At 42.6% G+C, this 12,819-nt stretch overlaps 1 protein-coding gene across 4 annotated transcripts in view; it reads left to right on the plus strand.

Moving 5' to 3' along the window:
* The window catches only part of ACYP2 (acylphosphatase 2), a 129,100-nt gene that overhangs the window by 11,841 nt on the left and 104,440 nt on the right, over positions 1–12,819 (plus strand). For 3 of the 4 annotated variants that reach the window (XM_090049457.1, XM_090049447.1, XM_090049440.1), the window contains exon 3: positions 7,095–7,204. In XM_090049457.1, coding sequence (XP_089905583.1) covers positions 7,095–7,204 — 110 coding nt within the window. Of the gene's footprint in view, positions 1–7,091; positions 7,205–12,819 lie in introns of all 4 variants that reach the window. The other variant, XM_090049466.1, reaches the window with a different exon arrangement.

Raw genomic sequence — 12,819 nt, forward strand, 5'->3', positions numbered from 1 at the left:
GATGGCTATACCCTGTACAGAAGAGATCATGTAGATAAAAGGGGCTCTCTATGTTAAGGAAAGCTACGCGTTCCTGCAAGCTGATATTGGCAACTAGGGTGGATGACTGGAGACCCTCTGGGTTAAAATCCATGGGGAACATGGCACAGGGAACACAACAGTGGGAGTCTGCTACAGACCTCCCACCCAAAGTCAAGAGCTTGACCAGCAACTGGCTGAGGTCGCATGCTCCAGGACCATGGTTGTCATGGGTGACTTCAATTAGCCAGACATCTCGTTGGAGGATCACTCAGCAAAATCCGAGCGGTCGCAAAGCTTCCTCTTGTGCGTGGATGACCTCTATCTGACTCAAGAAGTCTGTGGGCCAACGAGAGGCAAAGCGCTGCTCAAGGGAGAAGACTGAGAGGGGATTTGATAACAACTTTTAACTACCTGAAGGTGGTTGAAAAGAGGATGGAGCTAGATTAGTCTCAATGGTGACAGATGACAGAACAAGGAGAAGTGGTCTGAAGATGTAGCAAGAGAAGTTTATGTTGGATATTAGGAAAAAAATTCTGACTAGGAGGGTGGTGAAACACTGAAACGGGTTACCTAGAGAAGTGGTGGAATCTCAATCCTTGGAGTTTTTTAAATCCTGATTCAACAAAGCCCTGGCTTAAATGATATAGTTGGGGATGGTCCTGCTTTGAGCATGGGGTTGGATTAGATGATCTCCTGAGGTCCCTTCCAACCCTAATTTTCTATGATTCTATGACCTGGCACTGGCTACCTGGGATGACATAATCGGCGACCTAGTGATTGATGGGAAGCTGGGTGACAGTGATCATGAGTTGATCACCTTCACCATCTGCTGTAAAGCTGGCAAGTCAGTCAGCAACACAGAAGTTCTTGACTTCAGGAAAGCTGACTTTAACAAGCTCAGGAGGTTTGTCAGTCAGGCCCTAAGGGACCGTGACCCCAGGGAGAGAGGAGTTCAAGAAGGGCGGTTGCTCCTCAAGGGAGCAATCCTCAATGCACAAGCTAATTCTATTCCATCTCGGAGGAAAGGCAGTGAGAGGACACAGCAACCCCCCCGGCTCTCCAGGGATCTAGCAGACTTCCTGAGGCTAAAAAGAAAAGCCTACAAAGGATGGAGGATGGGATTCGCCTCTAAGGAGGATTATTCTGCACTGGTCTGGTCCTGCAGGGAGCAAACCAGAAAGCCAAGGCTGCAACTGAACTCCAACTAGCTTCGAGCATCAAGGACAATAAAAAGTCAGATTTTTCAGATATGTGGGGAGCTGGAGGAAAAGCAAGGGCAACATTGGACCCCTGCTGAACCAGATGGGGCAACTGACAACTGACGCCCAGGAAGAAGCCAACCTATTAAATGGGCACTTTGTATTAGTCTTTCAATCAGTCCCGTGGGACGCCCATGCCCACCACGGGACAGGGAGGTCTGGGTGAGGGAGATCCCCTGCCCTCCATTAATGCTGACCTCATGAAGGAACACCTTGAGAAGCTGGATACCTTCAAGTCAGCCAGTCCTGACAATCTGCAGCCCAGGGTACTCCTGGCACTTTGGTGTAGTGCCCGAAGACTGGAAGAAGGCCAATGTGGTGCCTATCTTCAAGAAAGGGAGAAAAGTGGATCCGGCTAACTATAGGCCTATCAGCCTGACTTCTATCCCGGGGAAGATCTTAGAAAAGTTTATTAAAGAGGCCATCCTTAATGGACTGGCCAACGCCAACATAGTAAGGGATAGCCATCACGGGTTTGTTGTGGGTAGGTCTTGCTTGAGCAATCTCATTTCCTTCTACGACCAGGTGACCTATCACCTGGACAAGGGAGAAGAGATTGATGTCATATATCTTGACTTCAAAAAAAGCCTTCGATCTGGTATCCCATGATCACCTTTTGCCGAAACTGGACAATTGTTGCCTTGGGTCCACCACGATCCACTGGCTGGGAAATTGGCTCTGTGGTCAGACCAGAGGGTAGTAATTGATGGAATTCAATCATTATGGTGTCCTGTGACCAGTGGGGTCCACCAAGTCTCTGCCCTTGGACCCATATTGTTCAACATCTTCATTAATGATGTGGACATTGGAGTCAGAAGCGGACTGGCCATGTTCACCGATGACACCAACTTTGGGGCAAAGCATCCACGCCAGAAGACAGGCGGGTGATCTAGGCTGACCTGGACAGGCTCAGCAAATGGGCGGACGAGAACCTGATGGTGTTTAACACTGAAAATTGCGAGGTTCTCCACCTTGGGAGGAAAAACCTGCAGCATCCTTATAGGCTCGGCAGTGCTACGCTGGCTAGCACTATGGAAGAAAGAGACTTGGGGGTCATCATTGACCACAAAATGAACATGAGCCTGTAATGCGATGCTGCAGCTAGTAAAGTGACCAAAACGCTGGCTTGCATCCATAGATGCTTCTCCAGCAAATCCCGGGACGTCATTCTCCCCTTGTACTCGGTCTTGGTGAGGCCGCAGCTGGAGTACTGCGTCCTGTTTTGGGCCCCACAATTCAAAAAGGATGTGGAGAAGCTTGAGAGAGTCCAGAGGAGAGCCACGTGCATGATCAGAGGTCAGGAAAACAGATCTTATGATGACAGGCGGAGAGCCATGGGGCTCTTAAGCCTGGAAAAGCGCAGGCTCAGGGGTGATCTGATGGCCACCTATAAGTTTATCAGGGGTGACCACCAGTATCTGGGGGAACATTTGTTCACCAGAGCGCCCCAAGGGCTGATGAGGTCAAACAGTCAGAAACTACTACAAGATCGTTTCAGGCTGGACATAAGGAAGAATTTCTTTACTGTCCGAGCCCCCAAGGTCTGGAACAGCCTGCCATCGGAGGTGGTTCAAGCACCTACATTGAGCACCTTCAAGAGCAAATTGGATGCTTATCTTGCTGGGATCCTATGACCCCTGCTGACTTCCTGCCCTTTGGGCAGGGGGCTGAACTCGATGATCTTCCGAGGTCCCTTCCAGCCCTAATGTCTATGAAATCTATGAAATATCAGTGGCCTAACTTAACACAGAAGAGAAGAGCTTTAAAGAGCAATTTGAAGGATAAAAGTAACATAACTGCAGATATTTATGGGGGGCTTCTTCCAGGAATTTTGAACAGCATGGGTGAAAAATTGAAGGTGTTTGAAAAATTATCAGGTGAGCACTGCAGACATGCTTCTTGAGCTGATTGAGGATGCAGTCAATTACTTCATAGTGAATGAGAGATTACAGTTGTGGAGGTTTTTGAAAAAGTGAAGACAAGAAGCTATTCATCTCATGATCCAGAAAGGGGGAGGGGTGCAGAAAGACGGGTACCAGTCAAAGTGATGAGCAAAGGAAATGGTCTTTGCGGCAGCATTCTAAATGGAACTGTTCATTTGGGACAAGATTAGATTTTTCAAGGCCAGAGGAAAGGATGTTGTAGTAGCTGAGAGAGAAGCTTTTGTGAGAGTCTGGATGAGAGTTTTAGTTTTTTGGAAAGAAGGAAGGAGGGCTCTGCCTCTTTGAGACATTATGCTGAAAAAACTGCAAAATTACTTCAGATATGAAGGCCTAGAGACTCATCTGAGTCAATGGTGATGCCCAAGGTATAGGCCTGTGAGGATGGTGGGCAGAATGGTGATAGCCACAGTCACTGAGAAAAGAACTGATGGAGAGAGATTGGGGAGCAATTAAGACCTCTCTATTAGCCTGGTTGAAGACCTCTCAGACCTCTCTATAAGACCTCTCTATTAGCTAGCTATCTACAAAGGAATGTCAGAGAAGGAGTCTGAGATTTAATTTGGCCGGAAGAATTGTCTGGGAAAGAGTATCTAGTCACGGGATTTTGTTGAGTCATGGAATGAGATTCAGGACTAGTGTATAAAGGATTGACGTGATGACTCGTTTGATGAATGACAGAAAGGCTGTATTTACTACAAATGTTCACTTTGAAATGAGCCTAAAGCAAAGCCAAGTCCACTATATTTATCTATAAAAGTGATAGTATCTCACCAATACCAGCGAAGAGGCAGTCGCAGTCTTGTCAGCTTCTCAATGGATGGATCCATTCACCAGAAAATCAGCTGGGCGCAGTGGCAGTTTTTGGTAGAATGATTTTTCATTTTTGATACGTGCCCTGTTAGCTGCTTCATTTCTCTTTTATATCCTTCAACTTAGCATCTCCAAAGCATTCTTGTAGTTGTGTAAATCAAGAGAGCATCCAAACCAATAAATAACAGGAAAATCCTGTTAATCAAACTATTCATTATTGGTTATCAGAAAGTCCCAATTTTGATTGAATTACTTCCCTAAGTAACAAGAGGCTATCAATTTCTACTAAGTTGGAACCTATCAAGAAATTGATTAACAACCAGGAAAAACCTAAGCTTTTTGAGGAGTCATCCTTTGAAGATCAAGTGGAACCACTGAGTTAAAACAAGAATAAATCAAAGCCCATATGGAGAATGTCTGTTTCTACACACAAACATGAGTTAATTGCAAAGAAATATTTACTATACTAATTAATCAAGGATAGATATTTCACAGTTACATACCAGACAAAGGAACCTGCTTAAAATCATCATATAGTAAGATAAGCTGGAAGTGATGCCTCATTATTTCTTTTCAGAAGGTCCAGCCGCAAACTTACATCCTCTTGCACTGTACAGTTGTCATCAATATTTTGTATTTTAACTTTTGTGAGTAGGCCCAGTTCAAATTGAGTTTCACAGTCATCATATTTTACTGCATGTGAATAGAAATGGATGTTTGGAGTGAGCTAGGGCTGGGAGCTGGGTAGATGGACATTGAGGTGAAAGAGAATGAAATATGGTCCACAGGCATATATCAACAAAAGACGGATGAGAGCAAATAATAAGTTCACCAAACTGATGGACTAGAAGTCACTGTGTCCCAGGGGGATGGAAACAGGGGCACAAGAGACCCCTCCGTGGCAGGACCCAGGACGGAGACAGTCCATCCCTGCAAGAAAAGCCCTAAAGCCAAGGCGAACTTACCTGTTTCAGGTTGGGAAGAGACAGGTGAGATGTGTTGGCACGGAGCACCCAGCAGGTTTGTGAGCTGTGTTTATCTCCAGTTAGAAGTGGTGTGGGCGGATGACGTCATCCCATGATGCCGCCCTGCTAAAATAACAGCCAGCACCAAGAAGACAGCGGGGGAGGCACTGCTGGGAGCAGGCAGCAAATGTGCTTCCTGTGCCAGACACAGGTGGTGCTGAGAACCTTCAAGAGATCTGGGGATGGACTCGTTGGAGGGGTCCATTTTGAGGGACTGCAGGAGCCACAGATGCTGGGCCAGTGAGTGGGGATGGGCCAAAGCCCTACCTCCTTATCGTTTCTGTTAATTTCTTCTTTTTCCTTACTTTGGGAAGGACCCCGAGATGAGGGTCAGAGATACGGGCAGTGCTCCAGGGTTAGGAGCGGCCGGGATAGCATGGCAGGCAGCCGAGCTATAACGAAGGACCCAGCAGAAGAGCAAGGATGGCTTAACATCCCGAAGAGACATAGGGCTGGGAGAGGTCATCTGTAGCCCAGCCAATGAGGAGAGAACAGGAGTTGACACCGGAGGGTGAGCCATCCAACCATCAACTGGCCATTCTAGAGGCTGGTGCATTGATGGGGTATAGGGGAGGTGGAGCCCCATGGATACGCACCAGGGAGTGCGACCGATCCAAGAGAGACCACAGGAGGGGGCCCCACCACTGAAAGGAAGTTCAAAGTTGTGGCAGGAAAGTTTCTGGGCTTCCCCCAGGGAAATCGTGGGCCCTCTCTGAGACTGCTGGAACAAATGCACCAGCCAATCCTGGGTGTGCACTCCAAGGTGGCATGAGAGCACCTCCTCGAGACCAGGCGGGCTCTCCCCAAGACGAAAGACACACTGAAAGGCCAAGCAACAGGAAGGAGGGAGCTGAAAGTGACCAGGTAATGGTGATAGAGATAGAACACAACAGCAGACAGATTAGAGAGCAAGCAGTGCTTGATGAAGGCCAAGTCAAGCGAAGGGCCTTTTTTTTGAATGAGAGTATCGAACAAGGAGTGCAGGTTAGTGAAGAGGCTAGGGTGACCAAACATGCAGCTAAACAGTATTAACAGGTTCATTACTGAGCTTCCAAGGTGTGGGGGACAGATCTGGAGACCAAATCAAAGAGGAAGGCTGATGAGGAAGAGATGGGTTAACAGTAAATGACAACATTGTGTGGATGGATGTGAAGGGGGATAGAAGGAAGAGTCAGACCGTTCAGAAGAGGAAAAAGAAGTGACAATAGAGAAATGGGCTGCACAGAGCAGAAGAGGAAGAAGAAACCCAACTTCCTCATCATATCTGATGCAGAGAGGGAAATATGAGAGCATAGAGGATAGGTTGATGTAAAAGGGGGAGCTCCAGAGGCACTTTCTTATCCTTCAGAGAGCTGGGAACTACAGGGAGTAAGATGTAAAAGAAGTCTTTAATAGCTGGTACAGTTTTTTCTTCTTTAAATGAAGTGGTTTTATTTTTTATTCTTTGCTTACCTCTGGAGAGAATTTGCTAGTTATTTTGATATTTGGTTTGCTTGAAGATGGAATGTCATAGTTCCTTTAAAGAAAGATAGCAGGTCCAGAAGTGCCTTTTCAAAAGAAGCCTGTTTTTTTCTAAACTCCAGGTGCCACACACAAAGTTTTTGTAGACATTTCTTTGAACTGAATTGTCTGGGGTGATGGAGCCACACCCTGCATAAATAATAAAGGCTGAAAATTCTTTACACAGAAAAAGTAGGTCTTTTCATCCCTCCCCCCAAATGAAGCTCTTACATCACCAAAAGTTTTAAACAGAAAACCATCAGAAAAATTTACCCTGCTACTTGCATTATTGCAACAGTATAACCAGTAAAGAAAAATGTCATAATAAACTGATTATATGTTTTCATGTTTCAAAACTAGCTGATTCTGCATGTTCAAAACTAGCAGGAAAAATATGGCATCCTGCAAAAAGAGTAGGTCTTAAGCAAGCTGTGAAAATGAAATTTGAGTCTTAAATATCTTGTGTACATTTTCTGTATGATAACTGTGGGTACTGAATATGCTGGTGACTTTCTGTCCTTTTTCCCCTAATTCAGTACACAGAAGATGAAGCAAGAAAATTAGGAGTAGTTGGCTGGGTTAAAAATACCAGACAAGGAACAGTGACTGGTCAAGTTCAGGGCCCAGAAGATAAAGTAAATGCAATGTAAGTACTTCAGTGCCAGCGTGTGTTAACCTTAATTATCTGTTAAGTTTGGGGGGTGGGGGAAGGGGGTTGAGAATCAAGTTAAAAGATAGGTTTTTGTATCTCAGTAACATACTGCTGTAGTAACAAATTCATGTTTGCAAAACTTGTCACTGATGCTTTAAGCAACAGTTTCCCTTTTGGTGTGTGGGAAAACTGCAAGGGTAGCAAACAGGAATATTCAAAGAACAGAAAGCAGAAAAAGAGACTACATTATAATAAAACACAAATGAAAGGATGCTCTGATAGAGACAAAAATTAACAGGAGGTGGAAGTAGCAATATCGGGAAAATACGGCTAGCTGTGCCAGGGTATAGAATGAGTGTAAATGGTGTTGGTGGTAGCAAAGATTTTCTGTTGCACTGTCCTATAAGGGGTGGATTTCTGTCTAGCTAGGAATCATGGTTGTTATGAAGCAGTCTCTTTCATAGAGTTTCTGTACCCTAGTGCTGTAAATTACATCATTTTCTAGCAAGAGGACAACCACCAGCACCAGTTGACACAAGGTAACTAATTTTAGTTCATAACCGTATTAGTTCCACAGGTAACTGATTTAAATTTTGAAGAATGGCTGTGGCTTTGTACTACCCTGTATTGTATCAGCTGCTGTAGGGCTTTCTTCTATAGAAAACAGCCATGCATGTGTGCTTCTTATTTCCCATATATATAAAAGTTACCACAAAATATTTCTAGTCCACTGCACATTTTGGGTGGATAGTTTCTTTTCAGGGTGCCACCTAATTAAGTTTTTTTTTGTTTTTTGTTGCTTATTCCAGAATTGTGAGTGTCTTAAATATGCAGCTTTATTTCTTAGTTTATTCTCCCTTCTGGGTCATCCTACATGCAGTCATACATCTGTATTTTGTTATCTAACTTTTGTGCAAGACATTCACATCATTGAAACATAAATTTTGCATGAAGACTGCTGCTGCAAGAGTAATGTAAAACTTAAAAAAACCCACAGTGCAGACCTGTTAGGATCTTATAAACATCAGGTGTACAGCTCTTTATGCTTGATGCTGTAACTTGTTTTTCTTATGATGAGGTTTTATAGAAGTCTGGTAGTTTATGATTTTATGTACTTTGTCTTCTGTAGAAAAAAGTTACCCTAAGAAACATCACAGGCCTAGGGCTTATACCATAAGCTTATAGCTGTATAAGTCATGCATCAGGACTAGAGGTTCAGTTTTAGATTGTATATGTATTCATTGTTGTTGGTATTTTAATGGTGAGAGAATTGCAGTAAAAAATTTTAATAAAACCACAGATGTATCAACTAATCGTAAAATACAAAGAAGCTACTTTAGTAGATTGTACTTGTATGCCTAGGGAACTGTAATTTTAATTGTTTTATGTATTCTAAGAATCATGACTTTTCAGATAAAAACCGTATCAAGCCTTTATCTATTGCAAATGTATTTTTAACCATTTAAAGTATATTTGTAGAACAGTAGTCTAAGGAACTTTCTAGAATTCATGTTCAACTTTTATTTAAATAATTTTAAACAAATATTTGAATACCAAATATCTGATAAAAAGTTGAAACATCTATGGCTTTCAAAAAGGTAATCTCTGCCATCAGGAAATGAAAATATAAAAATGCTGTGATATATTTAAAAACCAGGATGCGGTTTGCTTTGTACTCCTGGAAATATGAAATATGGCAAGGGCCATGGCTATGAGGAGGGGCTGCCTGGAAACAGCTTCGTTGTTCCCAGGCCAACTTTCAAGTGTATTTTGTAGGGTGTGGGTGGGTGGGTATGTGTTACTCTTTCAGTGTATCATTTGTTCAGTAAGGATGACTGGTGAAAGCTTTCCTTTGCCAACTGCATTATGTGTAATTACTTTGGGATGCAGATTCTGCCAACATTTTCTTTTATAAGAATAGTTTCATAAACACTGTTTTGTTAAAGTCCTATTTTTGCAATATAAAGAAAAAGAACGTTGCATTTCCCGATAGACCATTTTAAATTGGCACCTGGAGTGGTTAACAAATGTGTGACTGAACTAGTAAGCCTGTGCAAAGTGCTTAGTATTTGCTTCAGACTTGGCTGATTTGGAAGACAGTGATTCGATTTGGTAATTCGAATCACTGTCCCAAATTGATTTGGCCTAATCTAATTCAGAGATTCAGCCTCTGCCAAATCAGCCAAATCTCCAAATTGAACAGGCCCCATCCCCCGCCCGCACTCCCAGCCCTGTCAATGGCTGCCCCGCCCGGCCCCAGTGCCCCTGCTCTCTTTAAAAAAAAAAAAGCCTGGCACTCACTGCCTGCTGCCAGGTGATGGTGGGGCGGGGGGCGATCCTGCTGCCCCCACTGCTCCATGCTGTGTTGGGGGCTCTTTCATAAGCCCCCCTCCTGTGCCTGCTCTCCCAGGCTCCACTCACCAGATGCTGCCAGCAGGGTGGGAGAGGGTGATCCCTGCTTCACCCTGCTGTCCCATGCTGTGTGGGGGATCTGCCATGAGCCCCTATCCCCCTCCTGCTGTCCCAGCTCCCCCATTCTATAGCAGATATGCTGGGTTTGACTAGATATTTTGCTGAGTTTTATTCTGGATTGTAAATAAATCATCACTACAAGCTAAGTTTGGTTCAGCATGTATATCTAGATAATATATGTATATAGGGGCTGGGGGAGGGGAGAGGGAAAAGGGGTGGATGTGTATAGATATATATGTGTGTGTGTATCCATATCTATATATATATAGATCTATATAGCTATAAATGCATATCTAGATTAAATAACTAATGTTCAGTTAATTGCAAGCAACTTTAGCACTATACATTTCTCTTTATTATGTAGACAAAAATGCTAGGGAATTTCTTTTTCTGCTGCATTCAGTAGAGCTTGACACGTTGCAAAAGTGTCTTTGTTGTCAGTTTTAAAAATTGTATTATTTCAAAATGCATAAATTATCTTGCTTTGTTGGTAAGAGCACAGATGATCTGTACAAGGGCCTAAAACAGGAAGGTATCATTATGTATAGGGTAAGGACAGAGACCAGAAGAAAAAATAATGGGTTAAATGTCCAAATATCTGTATGCTACTGGAAGAAGTGTGGAGTGCAGACAAAAGGCCTGGGTGCCTGGTCTCCCAAGAACTCCGGGGCTTTTCATCCTCTGCCCTGAAAGCCATTTAATTAATTTTTCCTTCCTGTAGCTGCAGGATCCCAGATTCATTTCAGACTTTTTAACACATTTTGAGAAGGGAGAACTCAACATTTCAGTTGCATTTACTGGCAATGACATCTTCCTCTCTTTTTGGCTTACACCCAATCTAGGTATTCCTCCCCTTCTGACAAGATGATGCCAAGAAATTTAAAGTGTTTAATTTTGTTCAATTACTGAATTTTGTTCAGTTTTTACTAAGAAGAGTAACTGATCATATGTCTAACAAAATTAGTACCAGTGATAATGGGTAAGAATTCAGACTACCATGGGAAAAGAACAGATTAGAGAGTATTTAGGTAAGTTGGATGTTTTAAAATCACCTGGGCCTGGCAAAATTCACCCCAGAATACTTGCAGAACTGGTTGAAACAATCTCAGAGCTGATAGTGATTATCTTTCAAAACTCTGTGGGGATAAGTGGAATTCCAGAAGACTGGAAAAGGACAAATATAGCATTTATTTTTAAAACAGTGGAAGAAAAGAGTCAATTATTAGCCAGTCAGCCTAATTTTTTGAGAGATACTGAAACAAATAAGCAACCAGTTTGAGAGCACCCTTAAGGTAACAAGGTGATACCAGTAAGTAACAACTTGTATCAACAACTTGGAATTGTCAAGAATGAACCATTTTAAACCAAACTAATTTCTTTCTATGAAAGGGCAACAGACCTTCTGGTTAGGACAAAAATAGTAGATGCGATAATATATTACCTTTAATAAGGGCTTTTTACACAGTCCTGCATATAATTCTCATAAACAAGTTTAGGGAAAATGGTTACATGAAATTGCTTGAAGGTGGCTGTGCAGCTGATTGCAAAACTGTACTGAAAGAGTATTTATCACTAGTTCACCGTCAAACTGGAAGGATGCATCAAGTGGTGTTCCACAGAGGTCTGTCTTAGCTCTGCTACAAATTCAGTGGTTTCATTGATGGACTAGGATGATGGAACAGAGATTACATATTAAATGTACTGATTTGATGGTACTAAACTGGAAGGATGGTAAACTCTTTTGAGAATAGGATTAGATTGAGTATTAATTGTTACAAACTAGAGAGGTAGTCTGAAATAAATAAGATGCAGTTCAATAAGGACAAGTGCTAAGTGCTATACTTAAGTAGGAGTAATCAGTTGCACAGATACAGGATAGAGAAGATAGACTAGATGGGCAGCAGTTTTGTAGCTACAGTTTTGTAGACCTGGGTTTATAATACATCACAAATTGAACATGAGTCGTGAAGGGTTGTGTTTTTTTGTATGCAATATCTTTTATTGGACCCACTGTGTATCATTGTGGGAGATGTTGATAAGCTTTCGGATCAAACTGTTCTTCCACAGATCTTCCTGGGTAGTTTGTGCCCAAACATTTATCTACCCTCTCTATAAATCACTTCAGTGCATTTTGAGTTAGGCTCTAAACTTTTAATTGCATCATTCAGCACTGCATTAATGCTAGTAGATGAATATAGCTACTTATGTGGTCACTTTTACCAATAATGGCTTTCTTCTAGGTACCTTTTTAATATTCTTCCTTCAGCCTCTCAGTTAGACCTATTTTTCCCCTTTTGTTTTTTTATTCTGTTCCCTACTTTGGTTTAGAAACTCCAAAAGTATTTAAATGAACAGATAACAATTGCCACTCTATTAGGGCCCTGGCACATGTTTAAATTAAAGGTGGATAGAAACCAGCTACAGAGTTGTTACATGCTTTCAGCCCCTTACTTGTACCTAATTGGCTCTTTTTATAGGTGGGTAGACACTTTTATGGCATGATAATTTGCATGTGTGGCTCATCTAAACTTGTTGTGCAGTTAACCAGTTAATTGTGTGATGACTACTTCCCATGTGTGGCTGGCCTTATTTTACATATGTGGTTGATCTAAATTTATTATGTAACTAAACCCCTGGCACACACTGCAGTGTATGCAATGTGTGGCAGGGGCCTCAGGCTGTGGACAGACATGCTTTGTAGCACTACAAGTGGTGTTGCACCGTGTAATTCTGAAAATATGTAGTGCAAGGAGGAACACAGAGTACTCTACCTAGAGTGCTATAAAGTTGCTGTAAAGATGTACTCTCCATCCAGGGGGCACAGTAAGGGGTTGGAGAATGGGAAGAACGGGTCACTGTGGGATGCTATGGGGAGCAAGAAGTACCCTGTAGCACTACATGCTACATGTGGTGCTGTAACATATGCTACAGAGAAGTTTCTTTTTCTTTTGGGAACATTTCTATGGCATTTCTGCTGTTTTTTGGCAAGACAAGAGGAGCTCATGTCTGTACACCTGCTTTTTATAGATCTACAAGGACATATATTGCACTACAAACATAACATCTGTCCACAGTCTTAGTGGTATGATATTTTTTGTGATTTCCTCTATATGAAATTAGTACTTATTTGGAACTCT

This window comes from Crocodylus siamensis, chromosome 1, assembly GCF_052110815.1.
Source record: "Crocodylus siamensis isolate JL-2025a chromosome 1, ASM5211081v1, whole genome shotgun sequence".
NCBI lineage: Eukaryota > Metazoa > Chordata > Crocodylia > Crocodylidae > Crocodylus > Crocodylus siamensis.